The sequence below is a fragment of the Manduca sexta genome, chromosome 13 (assembly GCF_014839805.1).
Source record: "Manduca sexta isolate Smith_Timp_Sample1 chromosome 13, JHU_Msex_v1.0, whole genome shotgun sequence".
Classification (NCBI taxonomy): domain Eukaryota; kingdom Metazoa; phylum Arthropoda; class Insecta; order Lepidoptera; family Sphingidae; genus Manduca; species Manduca sexta.
The window spans coordinates 10,395,607-10,417,041 of record NC_051127.1 but is presented as its reverse complement, the minus strand read 5'-3'; the positions used below and the strand labels follow the sequence as shown (position 1 = coordinate 10,417,041).

General features: G+C 34.0%; 3 protein-coding genes and 1 non-coding gene across 4 annotated transcripts; 3 read left to right on the top strand and 1 right to left on the bottom strand.

Annotated features, from left to right (window-relative positions):
- The first annotated feature begins 1,865 nt into the window (after window positions 1-1,865).
- Window positions 1,866-3,042, top strand: LOC115446938 (DNA-directed RNA polymerase II subunit RPB3). Its single transcript, XM_030173786.2, has one exon. The coding sequence runs from the start codon at window positions 2,170-2,172 to the stop codon at window positions 2,995-2,997; it is 828 nt and encodes a 275-aa protein (XP_030029646.1). The 5' UTR covers window positions 1,866-2,169; the 3' UTR covers window positions 2,998-3,042.
- Window positions 3,043-3,104: 62 nt separating this feature from the next.
- Window positions 3,105-18,721, top strand: LOC115446940. Its single transcript, XM_030173787.2, has 18 exons — window positions 3,105-3,759; window positions 4,363-4,449; window positions 4,604-4,717; window positions 5,397-5,467; window positions 5,958-6,245; window positions 11,546-11,708; window positions 11,994-12,149; window positions 12,347-12,483; window positions 12,928-13,153; window positions 14,993-15,097; window positions 15,186-15,256; window positions 15,496-15,628; window positions 15,790-15,941; window positions 16,438-16,600; window positions 16,726-16,881; window positions 17,485-17,621; window positions 17,984-18,209; window positions 18,447-18,721. The coding sequence occupies exons 1-18, from the start codon at window positions 3,676-3,678 to the stop codon at window positions 18,576-18,578; spliced, it is 2,601 nt and encodes an 866-aa protein (XP_030029647.2). The 5' UTR covers window positions 3,105-3,675; the 3' UTR covers window positions 18,579-18,721.
- Trnas-cga lies at window positions 14,727-14,808 on the top strand. The gene has a single exon. It is a non-coding gene; the product is annotated as a tRNA-Ser (tRNA).
- LOC115446937 (40S ribosomal protein S25) lies at window positions 18,720-20,198 on the bottom strand. The gene is made up of 4 exons (XM_030173785.2): window positions 20,146-20,198; window positions 19,837-19,929; window positions 19,306-19,489; window positions 18,720-18,839 (listed from the first exon to the last, which is right to left on the bottom strand). The coding sequence occupies exons 1-4, from the start codon at window positions 20,146-20,148 to the stop codon at window positions 18,760-18,762; spliced, it is 360 nt and encodes a 119-aa protein (XP_030029645.1). The 5' UTR covers window positions 20,149-20,198; the 3' UTR covers window positions 18,720-18,759.
- Between the last annotated feature and the right edge of the window lie 1,237 nt (window positions 20,199-21,435).

Sequence of the window (21,435 nt, the reverse complement as noted above, 5' to 3'; positions counted from 1 at the left end):
GCTTGTCCCCCGTTTGTTTTAAATTTAATCAATGTGATAATTTTTTATTATCTATTTTTGTTCCGTTTATGAGAAGTGAGCATACAAAGCAAATATTACATACAGTAGGTAATTTGCCCGGTGGTATCGCGGAAGTCAGGTACGCAGGATATATTATAGGGGACAAGTGTGTGCGTATTACACAGATGCACTCTCTATTCCTTCACTCTCATAGTCCGGTGAGACGGCGCGGCGGTCCGACATGACCGGAGAGAAATCAGGCGTAGGACCAACTGTTTTACGTGCTTTCTGAGGCACGGGCGTATCACACTTCCAACTTCCTGACTCCGAGCTGCGACTAAGTAATTTTTAAGATGAAAAAACCCAGTCACAATTATTTTGGCCCAACTCGGGATTCGAACCCAGGACCTCAGCGCGGTAGTCGTACTTGTGCCGTGTACAATTACAACTACGCCACCGAGGCAGTTGTCTCGACCTAGGTAGGTGCAGATTTATATAAAAGAATGTAACTAAGTATTCTTAGTCTTTATATAAGACCTTACAAGAAACTTAAATGCACGCGCAAAGTCATCAATGAGGTAAATCAGGTTTTAAGTACCTATATTTTTATATTATTACCTATCTTGTAGGATTATGTATCTACTTATGAACAGTATGAAAAGCTCCATATTTTTTATTATTTTAGCACCACTACTCGATGGTGGATTTAGCTTTAGGTTGTATAGGATGGAGCTCAAGGTGGCATATTCTAGGGGTGGCAAACTTGGTTCCATCGATAGTGCTATCGATTGCATCGCCTTAAGTCAGTTCTGTCGATACTATTGATGGTATCGATAGCTTTCTACCGGCTATAATATTGATAAGAGTAATACTATCGATAAAATCGATAATAATAATACGTATAATAATATTGATAGTATTGCAAAAACCATTCGATTTACGAAAATCTATCGATACTATCGACATTTTCGATGGTATTGTACTGTCGATAGCCAGTGATTTTTCGATAGTATTTCGAAACTCGAAACCCATTTCGACCATAAGTTCAACAGATATTTAAACATTATATGAAATTCTAAAACCAGAATGGTTTGTCATTGAGAAGTTTTTTTTTTTGAGGTCTGCCGTGGATTTGGTAGGCCCTACCGTTATCACCAATGGTGCCAGCGAACGGTACGCTGGCAACCCACGACTATCCGGCCACAGGGCCCGGGAGGAAGAAGGAAGGGGATAGAGGGAAGGAAGAGCAAAGGAAGGAGAAGGAGCTTTCTAACGATGAGGTATACGCATTGAACTGTGTACCTAGGGTCGCGGCAAATGTGCCCCCATGCATTGGCGTGCATTTGGTGTGTAGACCAAGCGCACAAGAATTGCCTTGGGGGGCATTGAGAAATAATTAACTTGTTATAAGGTAATTAACTCCGTTTTTTAAATTTATTTAAAAAAATGTGTGTCATCCAATAAGTATATTGATTTGCCTAAGTAATATAAATACTTTGCACAAAATGCATTTACTCTTTATCGGCGCAAAACTACTTAAACCTATAAGTTACGTAAGTATAAGTTTCGTTTCTTGGCCTACGATATAGATTCTCTTGAGAAAGCAATACTATCGAAACATTACTGGCTATTGATAGTACAAAACCATCCATACTATCGAAAAGAGCGATAGGTTTAGGTAAAAATTAATGGTTTTCGCAATACTCTCAATAGTATCAACCGTACTTACATGTGACAATAATATCGAAAGACTATCGTACCGTTGCTTCTATCTTGACTATCAATAAACGATCGATTTTTTATCGATAGATAATCGATTTTCTATCGATAGCAGACTATTGATACGCAACAGTAGTACTGTCAAAAAGTGTCAACTGTCACTTCACGTTTGTCGATGACTGTTTCTGTTCCCGCTTGTTAATTATCAAACTTAGTTATTAATCAGAAACTTATAACAGTACCTACTAAATAAAACTATGGAAGACATAATATAAAAGAAGAGGAATTACTAAATACCAACTACGTTTATAGTTTTTACGTATAGCATCTCACATTCGTATATACTTTACAATATACTCGAATGCCACTAATGTGTTTATTAACATTGTGAAACAAAACTGAGTGTAATAAATTTTACCGTCTCCTATCACCTGAGACTAAACTGCAAAAATGCCATACGCTAATCAGCCTTCTGTTCATATAACCGAACTCACAGATGACAATGTTAAATTCGTTGTGGAAGATACCGAACTAAGTGTTGCGAATAGCATGAGGCGAGTATTCATTGCCGAAACGCCAACGATGGCTATTGATTGGGTCCAACTTGAGGCCAACTCCACAGTACTCAGTGACGAGTTTCTGGCTCATCGTATTGGACTTATACCTCTAATATCTGACGACGTCGTTGACAAAATCCGATACTCAAGAGATTGTATGTGCGCCGATTTCTGTTCAGAGTGCAGTGTGGAGTTTACTCTTGATGTGAAGTGCACAGACGACCAGACACGCCATGTCACCACTGCAGATTTAAAGTCTAGCGATCCGAGAGTGGTGCCTGTGACATCGCGGCACCGTGATGAAGACCAGGCTGATTATGGTGAGGCTGATGAAATATTAATAATCAAATTGCGTAAAGGACAAGAATTGAAGTTACGCGCATATGCAAAGAAGGGGTTTGGAAAGGAGCATGCTAAATGGAACCCGACAGCAGGTGTTTCGTTTGAATATGATCCAGATAATGCAATGAGACACACTTTGTACCCTAAACCTGATGAATGGCCCAAGAGTGAGCACACAGAACTTGACGAGGACCAGTATGAAGCAGAATTCAATTGGGAAGCAAAACCAAATAAGTTTTTCTATAATGTAGAGTCATCGGGAGCTTTGAAGCCAGAGAATATTGTCTTGATGGGTATAGTTGTATTGAAAAACAAACTATTGAATCTACAAGTGCAATTAGCACAAGAAGCACAGCATGATGCACTGGCAATTAATTAATTATCACTAATTATATTTCAATTATAATAAAGATTATATTGATGATATTTTTCTTTTAATTGAATTCAACTTACTTTTTCTGTATGTAAGTAGTTCTGCATTTTTTAAATGGTTGAATGGTGTATTGGGTTTTTTAAATAAATAATCCACTTCACAATTCACAATATTCACGTTAATTGCAAATGCAACTGCAACTTGTAGTAAAGCACTTGGCTATAATGTGAAGGATAAATGCAGTGAAAGTTGTTCTACCGTAGGAAATTATTTGAGCAATGTGGTTATTTCATCATTCTCATTTACTTGTACATGTAAGATACAAGTAGACATTGATTGTTCTATAAAATGTATTGAATTTTTCTCATACTGCTCATCTCATTGCTTACAGCCGATATACACAGAAAAGAATATAATTATAACTAATAAAGAAGTATTGCATAGTTAAAAGTCGAAACATAACTTTTTAAAGGCCAAAAAGACATTGACATGTTACTTAATTTCATGACATGACCACAAATCAAAATAACATAAAAATCCATAATGTGATAATTAAATAAAATATCATTTCACATCCACTAATACTTATAAAACATAAAATAATTTTTAAATATCTTAACATAACAAAATAAATAGTCAATTTTATATTTTTTACTTTACCAGTCAACTATTCAGTATTTCAAAATGTGTGAAGGTTTAGACTTTTTAGAACCCACCTGGACTGTTTTTGGTGATTGCTTCCCTTCATCTAATCAAATTGGATCCGAGGTGATTGTTGATAAAATATTAATGCTGCATCTATCTGACTATCATCATCATGAATAATCACTTAATGATGCAGTATTAATATTTTATACAATATGAAGTATTGTCAGTCATGAAATATGAGAACTGATACTAGATATCCTAAAGATTTGCACACATTCAGACAAATCATTTATTGGATAACAAAAATCGCCGCACCATCAGCAATGCTATAACAAGAAGGCAAGACATGATGCAGAACACGAATGCGATTGCACATACCTACAGTGACTTAGCTTAGTTGGGACGGCACGGCATGGCGGATTGTTTTTTGTTGCGATATATTTTTTCTTTTCTTCAAATGGTTTTTTTGTTCTCGGCGCTGAGGGACGGCTTATTTTTGATCCGCCGCAACGAGCAAAATCTTACTCTACGCCATGCCACTGTCTACATATAAGTTAATATAGCTAGGGTCAGCAAAATGGTGTGATTGTTATAGCGTATTCCGTGTGACAGTTAAACTACGTTCGGTGGGACTTTCTTAATATGTATAATTATTGAGCTTTGTCGAGAATAAATACGCCTAATAAGGTCTATTACGTCATGCGTTTATATTGTTCTCTTCAGAAACTGCCGCATTTGAATGCTCTTCCGTCCGACGAAAAGCCTCAGCGACGTGTTTTCTTTGCTGAGGACGACTACGTCATAAACTCGGTAGTTAAAACCTTAACAATATTCTGAATCGATAAATGACCATCAGAGGATATACATAATTTGTTTGACCCTCTCCTTACCCAAACACCGCCTTGCAATTAATCGCGGCGGGGGACGTAGAATAAAAATATAAAAGGATGAATTTATTTTGTAGAATCTAAATACAAATGCGAAAATTGAAAACATTAGTAAAATAAAATTAAAGCTGCAAGACATACAAGATGCACACAACAGAATAAAGAATGATGTTGTCTTTACTCCAATAGTTGTAAGTTTAAATTTCTGTTACATAATTATTGTTTTTTATATTCATGTAAGTATTAATTATTAGGTATATATCAATTCCATTAGGTAGGTACCTATTTTTTCTATTATTTTCATTGATAATAGGTAAGTACAGCTTAATCATCATCATCAATACATAGTATAAAACAAAGTCGCTTTCTCTGTCCCTGTCTATGTATACTTAAATCTTTAAAAACTACGCAACGGATTTTGATGCGGTTTTTTTTAATAGAGTGATTCAAGAGGAAGGTTTATATGTATAATAATAACATCCATTAAATAGTCAGCATTGCACCCGTGCGAAGCCGGGGCGGGTCGCTAATCGATAATAATTATAGGATTTTTAGGTAAGGAGACGAGAATCGTGATGCAGCAATTATGTGACTTCATAATTTTCTTCCAACAAAAGCAGAGATCTACATTTTTAAATAATTTTAGTCCAATCTATTGTTCTAGTCAGAATCTGTGTTAAGTTAGAACATCATAAAGAAATGATTTTGTCACTTAAGACAAGTTCCCTACTTTCTCTTCCTAGACGCCTAGAGCTTCCTTGCTGTAACATACTAATGAGGCTCTGCCAGTGGGTATCGTATTAAATAAAATATATTTTTAGGTATAGGTATACCATGATAATTAAACATTAATTGATCATTTTCTTTCAGGAATCTAAATACATCGGTAAAAATGTTTGTAATGTTTTTTTCAAATGTGAAAATTTACAAAACACGGGAAGGTATGTATCAGTAAAAAAGCCATTATACTTGAGTAACCCAAATACTACTATGTAATAAAATATCCCATCTTAGATCGCATCTGCTTCCTGAATTATTATCGCTATCATATTAGTGTAGTAAAGTGGATTTAATTACTTAATACTTTAATTATTGCGAATAAAAACTTTTAAAGAACTCGGGTTTAATTGTAGTATTAACAAACTTTGTATTTTTTTTATTTTTTATCGACTTCCTTGGCCATCGAACGAACATCTGGGCCTTAGACGTTCAACCCAATTATAATTTTTTTGAGATATTTAGTTATACAGGATCATTTTGAAATTGCTTTATTACATGAAATGATATCACATAATATTCATCTTTACCTCTGCTAACATTGTGCCAAAAATCAACCATCAAATATTCCATATACTTATAACTCAATGATGCAAAAAAAAATCTAATATAGCAATAAGCCTTTAATCCGTTGAATGATTTCATTCCCTTCAGTTTCAAAGCACGTGGCGCCTGCAATGTGTTTTGCAAAATGTCACCATCAGACAAAAGTAAGGGCTGTACTATATCTGGAGGCAGGAACTATTTGTCGGCGATGACCTATTATGGGTTCAAGCAGTCAGTGCCGATTAACGTCATTATTCCTAAGGACAGCCCTCTAGCGGACAAACAGAGATATAAGGAGAATTTCGCTATTATAAAAGTTCATGGCAATGATCTTAATGATGCCAGCTTGCATGCACTCACCTACTCTGATGAAATCGGCTCTAACTATATACACGGGTAAGTAATAAATATAATGTTCTTAAATGCATTAAGTATTAAATTTGCTTTAGACACTTCTATAATACTTTTGTGACCGGAGTTAAGTTTTAAGAAAGATCTAAGGGTTAACAAGGCTTTTTAAAGCTTACTGTCAGAAATTCTGCAACAGGGAATTTGAACAACCAATTACGCCAAAAGATCGCTCGAAGCCTTGTGCGTCCAATATAATATTATGTTTCGAATGATGTTGGGGTTTCTTCTCTGGAATATTAATGCATAACAGGACTCAGGGACTGATGGATTTCAGGCCAATATGGCGCAAAAAAACTGAATCAATGCTCGGCCGAGTGAGGGACAATGACCATACCATGCACAATCTGTGGATAGTTCCGGAGAATTTTGCCCCTCCTATCATAAAACAACTCATGGAGAGAGTGATTAACCGAACAACGCTGGATGGTCACTACCTAACTCACTTTAGCAAAGAAATACGGATCTTGTTGTTTTCTTTAAATAAATGTTGAATGGGTACATTTATATTTGTTTAGGGTAACATTTGTTAATATGTAATTTAATTTGTTTTTGTGGCAACACGCCTCCACTTCCTTCTTCCTGTCACGGGCTGCCGGCGAGCAGCCACAATAATGTAGTTCTTTAAGTTTATGTTTAAGATATAAAATTAAATAACAGTGATCCGTCATAGTGGTTTTATTAACATGGTAGCAGAGCGTGGTTGCCTGCAAATACAAAGAAGAAAAAGAAGATATTTTCGCAAATAAAGTGGAAACGTGCTATATATGCAATAAGCAAAAATGGCGTTTACTAAATGCAATGACGCAGTTATTCCAATATTCGACGGATCGGATTATAGTAGCTGGAAAATACGTATACTTAAGTTTTTGGAGTTTAAGAAATGTAAAGAAGCTGCCATACGAATCAAAAATGATTCGGATGATGTTGCAAAGTGGGAAGAGATGGATATCCAGGCAACGAACTACATTTATAGTGCAATAAGCAACAAGCAACTCGAATATATATGCGACTTAGATTCCGCATGCAAAATATTGGCAAAATTTGATGAAATGTACCTGCAGAAATCATCGGCACTACAGATTATATGTCGCAACAATGTAGAAGCAATAAAATTATCGAACTATTCGCAAGTAAGTGTATTTTTGACGACTTTGAGAAATCAATAAATCAGTTAAAACAAGCCGGCGCGACGGTAAGTGAACAAGAAAAATTAAATTATATGTTAAAGGCCTTACCTCGTAATTACAGTCATATTGGAGATCTAATAGACGTTTTACCAGAAAAGACAGAACTGTAGATTATTTGAAAAGTAAAATTATGTTAAAATCATTGGATAAAGAACCTGAAAAATGTAATGAACCATCACGCGACAACTCAAATGTTTTTAAAGCTCACACTAGTAGTTCTGCATCACCTAATAAAACTTTAAATGTTTTACCTGTGGAAAACCTGGCCACATGCAAAGAGATTGTCGACACAGAAATGTTAACAGTGGTAGAGGAAATGGATTTATTAGATTTAATAATAATCATGGACATCAACGTGGATCATATTATAATTCAAGAAATATTAGAGGAAGAACTTATAATAATAAATCCAGTAATGAGAGTGGTGGTAATAATTTCCTTGCAACTATTGAGAATAATAATGTTTCAACTTCAAGTAAAATATATAATATTGAGCAGTCTGGCCACTTAACTTGGTTATTAGATAGTGGTTGTACAGATCATATAATTAATACTGATGAGTACTATCATTCATGTGAAATATTACAACAACCTATTAAAGTAAAAGTTGGTGATGGAAGAATATTAGAAGCTACAAAGGTCGGAAATATACAAACTTATTTTATGGTCTATGGAAAAAGTCTGAAGTTGTTTTGAACAATGTTTTCTATGTCAAAGAGATGAAAGCAAATTTATTGAGCTATTCAAAGATTACAGACAATCATAAAATTGTTTCCAGGGGACGACAATCAAAAATATATAATGTCTATGGAACTATTATAGCTATAGCAGTGAAAGAAGATAGACTGTATAAATTAAAAGGTTATATAAATGCAAGTACATTACATGCTAATTTAGTGAAGAAATCAAGTATGACAGTGAAGGAGAAATTACATAGGATGCTTGGTCATATAAACTTTAACAATTTGAATACTATGTGTACAAGTGAATTATTGAAAGGATTACCAAAGGAGATTGAATGTAAGTACATGAAATGTGCTATATGTATTGAAAATAAAATGCATAACTTGCCATTTAAAAATAATAGAAAACGAGCACAGGATATATTAGAAATTGTACACACAGATTTAAATGGGCCACACAGAACTACAGGTTTTAATGGTGAAAAATATTTCTTAAGTTTTATAGATGACTATAGTAAGTTGGCAAAAGTTTATTGTATTCCGTCAAAAGATAAAGTATATAATTGTTTAATGCAGTATGTTAATGAGATACAAAATTTAACTGGGAAAAATATTAAAGAATTGAGATGTGATAATGGAAAGGAATACATTAATAAAAGAGTGTTTGACTTTGCAAGATCAAAGGGAATTATGATTAAATCTTGTCCGCCATATGTGCATGAATTAAATGGCACAGCAGAGAGGTTCAATAGATCAATAATGGATATGTCAAGATGTCTATTGGCAGAGGCAAAAGTGCATAAAAGATTTTGGCCTGAAGTGGTTATGGCCGCAGCTTATTTAAAGAATAGAACATTAACAAATGGCACTATAGAAAGGAAGACGCCTTATGAGATATTTTTCAAACAAAGGCCAAGCATTGAAAATTTAAGGATATATGGAAGTAAAGTATTTGTTAGAACACCAGAGGAAAAGAGAAAATGTAAATGGGACAGGAAAGCCGAGCTTGGCATACTAATGGGCTATACAGATGTTGGATATAGAGTATTAATAAACAATAGAATAGTTGTAGCAAGACATTGTGATATAATTGAAGATGATGTAATGTGTATTGGTCTCGATGATAATAGAGAAGAGAAAATGATAAAAGTAATAGCCAGCCGAATAAATTGGAAGAGAAAATTATAGAAGAGAAGAAAGAGACTAATGCAGAAGAAAATAATGAGAAAATTAATGAAGATTTGAATGCTGAAACAAATGAAAGTTATGATGATAATAAAGTAATTGAAACAAGAAATCGGCGTAAAATCAAGCCACCAACTCGGTTTGATGAAGAATTTGGTTATTATTGTATAACTGTTAACTATTGTGATGCTATGATTCCAGATAATTTTCAGGAGGCAATAACTAGCGATGAAGCAAAAGAATGGACTGAGGCTATGAATCGTGAGATGAACAGTTTGGCAAAAATGAGACCTGGAGACTTGTAAGTAAACCAGCAGACAAACAGCCTTTAGATGTGAAATGGATATACAGAAAGAAAGCCGAAAATAAATTTAAAGCTAGGTTAGTAGTAAGAGGTTTTCAACAAAAAGATTTTATTGATGATATATATTCACCCGTTGCTAAAATGCAAACTTTAAAATTGTTATTGTCTTATTGTTGTCAAAATAATCTTAATATACATCAGATGGATGTTGAAACTGCTTTTTTAAATGGTAAAATTTTATCTGAAGTTTATGTAAACCAGCCAATTGGTTATGATGATGGCACTGATAGAGTTTATAAATTAAATAAAACATTATATGGTTTAAAAGAAAGCCCTCGGGCTTGGTATGAATGTGTCAATAAGTTTTTAACTAGTCTTGGATTTCAGAGAAGTAAATATGACTTTTGTTTATATTTTAAATTGGATACTAATGTGAGTGTATACATTTTGTTATATGTTGATGATTTGTTAATATGTTGTAAAGATGAAAAGGTAATGAGTAATATTAAAAACAAACTGTTAAGTAAATTTACTATGAAGGATATGGGTAAAGTTAAAGAATACATTGGAATACATATTGATTATGATTATAAAAAGAATAAGACCATGACACTGAGTCAGGAATCATATATAGAATCATTAGCTAAGCGTTATAATATAATAAATACAAAGTTATATACTACACCAATGGAAGTAAATCTTAAACTAGAAAACTGTAATATAAATGAGAATGTAAAATATAGAAATTTAATTGGAGCACTTTTATATATTAGTTCAGGTACAAGACCAGATATATCGTTCAGTGTTAATTATTTGAGTAGATTCCAAAATTGCTATAATGAGACACATTTTAAATATGCTTTGCGAGTACTTAAATATCTTTACTTAACAAAACATATAAAATTAATTTATAACATGAATATAAATTCTGATATGTTAGATTGTTATGTAGATGCAGATTTTGCAGGAGATATTGTCAGTAGGAAATCAACAACAGGATTTGTAATTAGACTGTTTGGGAATGTAATATTTTGGAAATCAAAGAAACAAAATTGTGTAACAAAGTCATCTACATTTGCTGAATACATTGCGCTGTCAGAAGCTGTTACTGAAATTAAATTTATAGTTTGTTTAATTAATGAGATTTGTCAGAAAGATTGTAAACCTGTAAAAATATATGAAGATAATATTGGAGCTCAAATTATTGCTAAATACGGAAATTTCACAAAAATTCAAAACATATTGAAGTTCATTATCATTTTGTTCATGAAAGTGTTAAAATTGGTTTAATTGATGTTATAAAAATTGCATCTGATCAAAATATAGCTGACATTTTAACAAAACCATTGGGAAGTAATAAATTTAATAAATTTAGAGATATGTTAAAGTTGTTGTAAAAGTAATTTATCTTTCAGATGGATATTATGTTGAGATAAATATTGGTTTAAATTGTTTAATTAAAAGATGATAATTGTAATATAAAAAAAAAAAAAAAATAAAAAATAAAAAAATAAGTTACAATTAATATGTTATACTGAAGGTAATGTTTATAGAGCTATTGTCTTGATATGAGTAGTGTATGATATGATTTAGTTAAAATATAAATGTAAGGAGGCATGTTGAATGGGTACATTTATATTTGTTTAGGGTAACATTTGTTAATATGTAATTTAATTTGTTTTTGTGGCAACACGCCTCCACTTCCTTCTTCCTGTCACGGGCTGCCGGCGAGCAGCCACAATAATGTAGTTCTTTAAGTTTATGTTTAAGATATAAAATTAAATAACAGTGATCCGTCATAGTGGTTTTATTAACAATAAATAACAAAATAATAATCAAAATACCTAAGTATATAATGATGATTGTTGTAATATATATAACAAAGGATTCATTGGATCTAAATCCATCATTTTTTATCCAATACAGCACCGACAGGTTGGATTTGATGGCGGGTTACGGTACGTTGGGTCTAGAATTGCTCACACAAATGGATAAACTGGACGCCATCATCTGCCCGGTGGGCAGTGGAGGTCTGGTAGCCAGTCTTGTTCTAGCAGTCAAGAGCTTGAAACCCTCCTGTTTGATTTATGTGCGTGTTCGGTGTTTATGTATATTTTCTTTCTTTAGAGCTTAAAATCGTTCACACGATTTTAAGTATGTACCTACATTCATTGTAAGAGTGTTTGCAGTTTGAAGCTTTGTTGAGATTTAAAGTGTAGAAAATAGGAAATTTATAAGAATTTTAATTTTGCTCCTTATGCTTAAAACCAAGTAGATACTTACTTACTATATATGAATTATAAATATCGACTTGTTCGTTGGATGTTTAAAAAAAACGATAATTTAGACACATACTTAATATTTTCTATACCAGGGCGTAGAGTGCACTGCAGCACCAACAATGACAAAAGCCCTCCATGAGAAGAAACCAGTCATAGTGAAGCTAAACCCCACTGTTGCCGACAGCGTCGCCAGCATCATAGCTAGCAACAACGCATACAATATTATCAAAGGATATTTGGATAGAATGGTATGTTCATTATTATTTTCATGTACATATTAGGTACTTACGTGATACATGTCTTAATTATAATCAACTTTTTCCATATGGAATCTTCAGTCTCTTATATAAGGGTATATGCCCTTACTCTATACACAACCTACCTATCTATATTGCTATAATAATTGTCCTTTAATTATAAAAGTGTTAACTATCATTGGTAACAGGTAACTGTTGATGAACGTTGGATATCCCGAGCTATGATAACACTTATGGAGCGTGAAAAAATGCTCGTAGAAGGTGCTGCTGCCTGCTCTGTCGCCGCTATCATGTCCGGAAAAGTATCTGAACTTCGTGGGAAAAAGTATTGTTTATAAATAATTTAGCTAACCAATAAATTAGCAGATAAACAATAACAAATTACTTATTTGAGACGGGATGCGTCTGGCAAAGTTTGCGTGCGAGTAATGATTTCTTATGTTTATGCGAATCTAAGACATTAAAATTAAACTACTTTTCGGATTTTATCGCGGTTTTAATAATTTCGTAAAATTGTTTTAATAATTGGTCACTGCTCTCTCCCCGTGACCATGAAGGCTGCAAAGTCTTAGAAACGTCGGGAGAAAAATAAAATTATTAAAACCGCGATAAAATCCGAAAAATAGTTAAATTGTGCGTGCGAGTGATAGCGGTATGGGCGATCAGACAAATAACCAGTACCTATTAGCAGAAAACTGTGGCATCATGTCGGCGATACCTAACATAATATAAATAATACCTGTATCCTAACATTCCTTATTCTGTCCAGCGTCGTGTGCATTTTATCTGGAGGCAATATCAATTGCACGAAAATATCGCGGGTCATTGATCGCGGCATGGCTGCCGAGGGGAGACTGGTCAAGTTTAGCGCCATCCTACCTGATATACCTGGTGCGATGGCCAAACTCCTTGCCAGGGTAAACGAAAGTGGTGCTGACGTCAAGAGTTTCGTGCCAGAACGCGCTTGGATGAGGCGGGATATCTTTACTACATGCGTAAGTATACCTAGGTATTTTCTTCATTATAAAGTAATTATATATTGAAGCAACATTAACAAAGTTTGTACCTTCATGTAGCAAAGCAGGCATGGCATTGCTTTTGGGTCAATAAGAGGTGCTTTCTCCAAAAAGAAACAAAATTCCAATATTTTGTAAAAAGTGTATCTATCTATACCTATAGATCATGTCAATTGAACCAAATTTGCAATGTTAATCATAAATAAGAATAAGAACATTCTTATGATACATGTATCTGACAATGTCGTCGTTATTCTCTACAGGTAAATATGCTGATTGAAACCAGTGATTCAAACCACGCGAAAGATTTGGAGAAGAAGTTATTGAAAGAATATCCTAACTCTCATTTCATCATGTTATAGACTAAGTCGTAGCTAGTTTACAAAAACAGCTCGTACTAATTAGCGCGTCAATGCCTTGTCTGTTATATTAATTCAATTTGACTGTGCGCAAAAAATATCCATTATTCATGTATTGTGCTATAAAGTGAGTGTGTCTGAGTGCTATTCAACGACTCAGTGCAACATGGGGCTGTTCATTGTAGTTTGTTTTTTAGCGTGTAACAAGTGTAGACAAGTGGAGCAGCAAAAGAATCCCAGTAGCTACTCATCATACAAGCTCGCATATAATTACTTACACCTTATTTGTAACCAATGCTTTAATTTTTGTAATTACATTATTTAATGGTTTTTGATACCTACATAGTACCAATGACAGAGCATTCTAAATATGTCAGAAATCAACTTAATATAAACAAAAAAATACATAAACATAAAATTCAGTATCCGTTGTTTGATTTATCTCTTTTGTGATCATTCGTTGGAAGTCTAAGAAACTTAATAAGGACTATTACGAAGGACTACATTATTATTTTATTAATTCCGTCCTTGGTCTGATGACATTCCTGATTGGGCCGTAAGTCGCGAGGTTAAGTTTGATTTTCAAGTTGAACAAATGCAAGTACATTTATTATTATATAATATTAAATAAAAATAAGGATTCGAGCCCAAAACCTCGGAGCGGTTGACACCGCTCCGAGGTCGATACGACTATCGCGCATACAGTAGTAATTATAGGCGCATTATTTTTAACTAAGGTACTCATGATAATAGGGGTAAAATTTATTAAACCCTGATTATTGTACTTAAAATATCTTTAATACTAGATTTTAATAGAGTAATTTTTTTTTCCGAGAATTGAATTACTCAATTCTCGAAGTATAAATCACACATAGTAATCGTGAGATAAGTAATACTTTTTACTCTTTGAAGTACAAAATGTTCTTGACACTGATTTTCCATATCTATTATATTTTTCTTTGATTGACACTTACAAAATAAGAAAACATAAACATTACTTTCGAAGTTAAATTCTAGTAAAAATAAAAAGAAAAACTCGACATGGTAAATACTTTTATTAAGATTCTACCTTAGACATAAAAATTACGTTTTGTATATAGAAGGGTAAAGTAGAGGAATAACTTGTACATCCATTATTCAATATCCCGTGTTATTGTACCAACGAGCTTTAATAACAGCCTTATAAACCCGAAGCAGTCGTGGCCGAGTGGTTAAGGCGTCTGACTCGAAATTAGATTCCTTCTGGGAGCGTAGGTTCGAATCCAACCGGCTGCGTGCTTTCGTTACCGCCTATCGTTGGGCTGTGTTTTTTTTTATCTATAATAGAATAAACATGCACTTTAAGTATGAGAAGAAATTCAAGCACTCAATAATATTATTGAATATAATAAGTAGGTTCATAAAACATAAAGCGATTGAAAATCCTGCAATTTTTTTATTATAAGAAATATTTCTTAAGGGTGACTCCGAAATGTCCATCGACCGGCCACACGTTTTATGTTTTAATGATATCAAACTAGCAGCTGAAAGAATTGAAGGCGGAATAATACATACCCCGTTATGTGTAAGTACGAAATGTGCATTATACCTACATGTGAATAAGCACCTATGTTCCGATATTATAATTGAATAATATGGTACATTCCTATTAGGAGGCGAAACTAAGCAAGTACATGGATTACGACCTTTATCTCAAATGTGAAAATCTACAATATACAGGAAGGTAAATTGTTTGGATTATTGATGATATTTTAGTTATAACGTTTTGAATATGCTCTTTCATTTTTAAAACCGCATACATATGTAATGACGGGCGGAAAGTTTGGGCTGACTTTGGTTATGAATTTGACTTATGAGCAAATTTTTTTTAAACGAAAGACATGTACTTTTTATTTACCTAGGTATTAGCTATCATGCAATTTTATTTTTCATTATAAATAAATGGTTTATTATATGTTTCAGTTGTGCAGAACGGGGTATTCGTAACGCTCTCATGGCGTACGGAGACGAGAGTTGTGAGCGAGGAATTATAGTACCGTCACATGGAAACATGGCATTAGCTGCTGCTTACCATGCAGGCGCCATAGGTGTGCCGGTAATAATTAAATAAGAACCTGTTTTATTTATGTGTATTTCCTTTCTGAAATCTGGGGTATATGCAGACTGGGTACTATAGAGTAAAAAGGAGAATCCAATGTGTTCAAAAATTAACTACAACTTTTTATACACATACAAGAACCAAATCGATCATTGTAGGTGACGGTTGTGTTGCCTGACCGAACTTCACCATCTCTTGCGCATCGTTGTTCAGAATTAGGCGCGGATGTGGTGTTGTGTGGTGAATGTGTGGACGACGCCATCGCCTACGCGAAAAAGGTTCACCAGGATACGAGACAAATTTTACTGAGGTACACAAAGCGTTTTCCATTTTAGTTTAGAAAGTTGTTGACGTATACGGACACACTCACACCTTATATGCCCGGAGGGAACCGCAGAGGCGCTACTGGTGCACTCGCATTTCACCGGGCGTATTTTGTCTCATGACTATGATCGGTGTTGAGATCATCACCATATCAAGAATTAAGAAAAAAATCCAGACTTTGTGAATAAATTAACAAATGAGCGGACGTGATTTCCTTTCGGAGTATTTTAAAGATTTAAAAAAATATTTAGGTATTTAAGTATAGGTTCAAGCTCTCCTGGCTACCGAGCAAGCAATCCCGTTATTTACGTCTGGGAAAAATTGTAGGTAAGTAAACAGATTATAGTGCTTATTAAAAAACTCGTCCAGTGGTGACCACTTAGGTATTAAGATGAAGAAATCGGTTCCTTACTCATAATAAGTCTACGCTGTTATTAGACTTTCAAGTTTATGATATAGCTAATTACATATTACATTTTTAGTTCGGATGATCCTTTGGTGATGGCCGGTTTGGGTACTGTCGGTGTGGAGATTATAACGCAGCTGCCAGAAGCAGACGCGGTCATCGTGCCAGTGACAAGTGGCGCTCTGCTAGCCTCGGTGCTTGTGGCTTGCAAACGACTCAAATGTTCCTGTTTGGTTTATGTGAGATCTTTTCAATATTCTGTAAATATAAATGCGGACATAAAAAATATATACCGATACTACCTAGTATTAAGAGTTAGGCGGTTAGAACAATTTTATGAATATTTTAATATATTTTGTATTAGGGGGCAGAGTGTGCAAAAGTTCCCAAGATGATGAAGGCTCTACAAGCGGGACAACCTGTGCCCGTTCCCGTTGTACCAAATCTTGCCGAAGGACTTAACGTTTCTATGATTGGAGCCAACGCTTTTGCCACTATTAGAGGAAAACTCGATAGAATGGTATTAACGTAGTGATTATATTGTCTTTGTAATGGTAGCACCTATTTAATTATATTTGTCAATATTTATTCGATATGCAAGAAATGTCGAGTAAAAGTGCATAATAGCTCAGTTGGGTGTGGAACGGATTGCCGACGACGAAAGCACTTAGGTTCAAAATCCAAAAAGCGCACCGCTGACTTTCGAAGTCATGAGTGTAGGTATTATTGTTCGATTTAACGGCTAAGAAAAATATCGTGATTATACCTACATTCTTAAGAATTCTCCATAAGATGTGAAGTCTGGCAAACCGCGCTAGGCCTCCTTGATGAAATAAAACGTAAATGCTCTCAGCAGTAGAGGCCCGTGCTAAGCAATGAGAAGTACCTGCATAATACATATTATACAGGGCTAGTATTATTACTTAAGTTTATTATAGGCTACAATTTTAAATGAACTCTCAGTTTAGAAATTCTTGAAGGATGTCTGTGCAAATAAATTTCGCTCTTGCGCGCCTGGTAAGACTATCACTAACAAACTAATCACGCCGAGGAGAAAAGCGTTGCCGTGAGCCCTAAAACAACGGGTCAGTTTAGGTTCATTGTATTTTTACTTTATTTTCAGCTCGTGGTGGATGAAGTCTTTGTCGCACGTGCAATAATATCTATGTTGGAGAGGGAACGATTAGTTGCCGACGGAGCTGGCGTTTGTGCTATCGCCGCAGTATTACAAGGATTAGTACCGGAACTTAAGGGAAAACGGTAAAATTTGTAGGTTGTAAAAATAACTACATCTGTTATTTTAGAAATACTTAAAAAAGTATTGAAAATATTTTTAGATTTCAGTTATATGTATTATACTAAGAGTGATGTGTTAGGTACTATAATACACGATGCACTAAGAACGGATTAGAAGAAAGTAGAATATAATTTAGCAATGCCATAAAATTGCGATCATGAATAAGCTTAATTTAGATAGTAGACTTTTATGATCTCATAAATACATTGTATAATTCCGGAATCTTGATTCCATTTCTGTAGATGATATCGGATACTTACTCTTGAAATAAGTAGTAGAATTAAAAAATACTTTTGAATTTTACTTTTTTTTTTCTATAATTTAGTGTTGTGTGCGTTATAAGTGGTGGAAACGTGGACTCTGGTCGACTGTCTCGCACTATCCAACGTGGTCTCGGCGCTTGTGGCCGGCTGACTCGTTTTGCTGTCGCCGTGCCGGACCATCGATCCGGTCTAGAGCATCTCTCGAAAACTATCGCTGATGAGAATGCTGTACTAAAGAGTTTGGTCACCGAGCAAATGTGGGTCCACAGTGACGTTGGAACAACTTGGGTATGTTCATGATTTAGGCGAATTGTATAAATAAAAAAACTACTAGCTATTTGCCTGATGGGTAACTAACTGCGAATATTTTTTTGTTGAATTATTTACTGTAGAAACAACTACCTACTAAAGCAAACTATCGCTTTACACGAGATCTAACACATAAATGTATCTAATTTAAATGGAGGGAGTATTTTATTGTGCTTTGCAAATTCATAAAATCTATGTATTTCCACATTGTTATAGGTAAATGTGGTAGTAGAAACTGCCAATGAAGAACATGCAACAAGTTTTAAAGACCACCTCAGAGACATCTACCCATCAGCAAGATTTGCAGTTATAGACCTTGATGACAAGCACAAAATTGCTGTACGATAATTCATAACTAAAATAAATTTAAGAAAATATTATGATACTGACACTTTAAAAAAAAAGATTTTGCTAGATGAGTAATAACTTATTGACATATATTATTTTACAACTGTTTAGTATGGGACATTTAAAATAAATTAAACCAAGCATTTTGTTATTTTTTTATTTTTTATACTTATATGTAAACTTAAGCAACAGGATCATCACCCTTGGTTGCCCTTGTGTAGATCACCTGTCCATGGTGTTGAACAACCTGTTTGATTAATCCTGTGAACAAAATGCATAATTAGAAGTATGTACTTATTTTCATTAGGCATTTCCTACCTTAAATTTATTTATAAGTATATATACTTGAAATAAAATAAAATTTAAATGAATGTTTATACAAACATCTATTTCAACTCTACTACAAATTTTGGTATTGAATAAAAAAAGAAAAATTTAATTTATAGCATTGGTATGGGGTTAAAAGCTATGAACTGATCTATATAAATAACACAACATTTGCACCTTATACAATATATAGAAATAAATTTAACAGGTAAATAAATATCACCACATAACCTATAGTAATACTTTCATGATTTAATTCATTTGAAAAAATTATACATTTCTTAAACAATCACACTGAAGTATGGAAAAATCTCCATTCCTCTCAGAATAAAGAATTCCTGCACATCTAAGCAATTGAGAGCTAGAATTTAATTACAATAATACAATTAGTAAAGCTTACCTTTCTCCCTAAGTTCAATGAGGGCTCGCCTTGCAAGGGAACCTCGGACCTTAAGCCTTTCAGATACTACAGCGGGTGTGATCAGTTTGTACTGAGGGACTTCCTTGTACAGTTTCTCATATGTGGGCTTGTCAAAAAGAACCTGGTTGTTCAACTTGTCACGAACTTTTCCTTTGGACCACTTCTGCAATAAAATATTACCAAGAGTTTGAGATAGGTTATAGTAAACAGTAATTCTTTTCGAAAGTCTTGTTTGCCATCAGACTCAATATATCAGTTATTTTTACTCTCACAGATTTCAAGCGTAGAGTGTATAATCATATGGCATACGATGCAACAGATAAAACAAATCACAATATTTTTCAAGTTTAAGAAATACCTTAACAAATATTTATAAATTAAACACATGGCTACACATATGCGAAAAATAATATGCTCATTTCCATAAGGTTGTATATCAAGAAGTATTCATTATCACTGGTCTCACACGCACACATAACCTCAACAAAAATTGATCTGAAAAGTGTTTACCTTCTTCTTGGCTTTGCCACCACCGGATCCCTCTTTCTTTTTCTGAGTTTTCTGCGGCTGCTTGGCCGAAGCCTTAGTGTCCTTCTTGGGCGGCTAAAATTATAAAAACATTGATGACAACAAGGTAAACCACGAGGCCTCATGCTGGATACAAGTGAATCGTTTATAACTTTATGGACGTTGTGTTATATTTATATCAAAAAGCGAAACTTATTGAATTGGCAAAGTTTACAAATAATTTCTAAATGAAATTATAAAAGTTCTCAAATAAAATGCACTAAAAATCTAAAAGACAGACAAGCCACTCACCATCTTGAAACCGGAAAGATGGAGATGGATTAGTTATTGTCTGTGGTTATAGTGCTGCCTTTTTAACATATCCGAAAGCCATAACCATAACCATAGTCACAGTTTTCGTATAAAAGTGTGGTATATAATACGTATTTTATAAGATGAAATCGTTCCAAATTCAATGCGACTTGCGAAATTATTCGAGACTTTTTAAAATTGGTAATAAAAAGAGAACGCCTATCCGTGTATTTTAAACTTTCTCTAACATAATTTACTTTATATGATATGAAAGAGAAAATTAGATACAGATCAGATAGTATTGCATAATTTCAAATAAATCAACAGTTACTCATTTTTATATTGGAGTAATCGTACAATTATATATTTTTAGAGGTAAATTTTGAACAATATTTAGGATACTCAAGGAATTAGTCATATGATAATTATATTTTATATCGACGACCAACGATAATTGGAATTTAAAAACAAAAACAGTATCGACCAAAAAAAAAATAAAGATTCTCACGAATATCGGTATGTTAAATGATTGAATATCGATGTCTTAACAATTTAATCATGACCCTAATCCCTATGCTAGACTATTGCCAGAAATGTCGTTGTCACCACCTGAGTCATCACCAAACTCAAAACAATGATATTACAGTGCTTGTAGTTTCCACATATATTATAACTAGCTTTTGCCCGCGGCTCCGCCCGCGTTATTAAGTTTTTCAGGCTAAAGTTTTCCGTTATAAAAGTAGTAGTTTCCCGGGAGCCTATGTTCTTCCCAGGGTTTCAAACTGTCTCTATACCAAATTTCATCTTAATACGTTGGGTAGTTTTTGAGTTTAACACGTTCAGGCAGACAGATGCAGCGAGGGACTTTGTTTTATAATAAATTTTTTAGAACTTTTTAAGTGAAACAATCCCGTCATACATCATTGTTGCATAACTTTAACCGTTTATGCAGCGCAGGCAACGGAAGCTCTCAAAACTCATAATTTTCCCCGTTTTTGCAACATGTTTCATTACTGCTCCGCTCCTATTGGTCATAGCGTGATGATATATAACTTTGAGCACTCCACAAACAAAGGACTATTCAACACAAAAACATTTTTTCAGTTCGAATCGGTAGTTCCTGAGATTAGCCATTACTGCTCCGCTCTTATTGAATATAGCGTGATGATATATAGCCTATAGCACTCCACGAACAAAGGGCTATCCAACGTAAAAAGAATTTTTCGTTTTGGATCGGTAGTTCCTGAGATTAGCGCGTTCAAACAAACAAACAAACAAACAAACTCTTCA

Bases quoted from the DNA above. Each gene is read 5' to 3' on its own strand.
- LOC115446938 (XM_030173786.2), top strand. From the start codon at position 2,170: ATGCCATACGCTAATCAGCCTTCTGTTCATATAACCGAACTCACAGAT.
- LOC115446940 (XM_030173787.2), top strand. From the start codon at position 3,676: ATGTGTGAAGGTTTAGACTTTTTAGAACCCACCTGGACTGTTTTTGGT. The intron at 4,450-4,603 runs GTAGTTAAAACC...TTTATTTTGTAG, and splicing joins ACGACTACGTCATAAACTCG to AATCTAAATACAAATGCGAA. The intron at 16,882-17,484 runs GTATTAACGTAG...CTTTATTTTCAG, and splicing joins GAGGAAAACTCGATAGAATG to CTCGTGGTGGATGAAGTCTT.
- LOC115446937 (XM_030173785.2), bottom strand. The intron at 19,490-19,836 runs GTAAACACTTTT...ATTTTATTGCAG, and splicing joins GTGGCAAAGCCAAGAAGAAG to AAGTGGTCCAAAGGAAAAGT. The intron at 18,840-19,305 runs GTAAGCTTTACT...TTTTGTTCACAG, and splicing joins CATTGAACTTAGGGAGAAAG to GATTAATCAAACAGGTTGTT.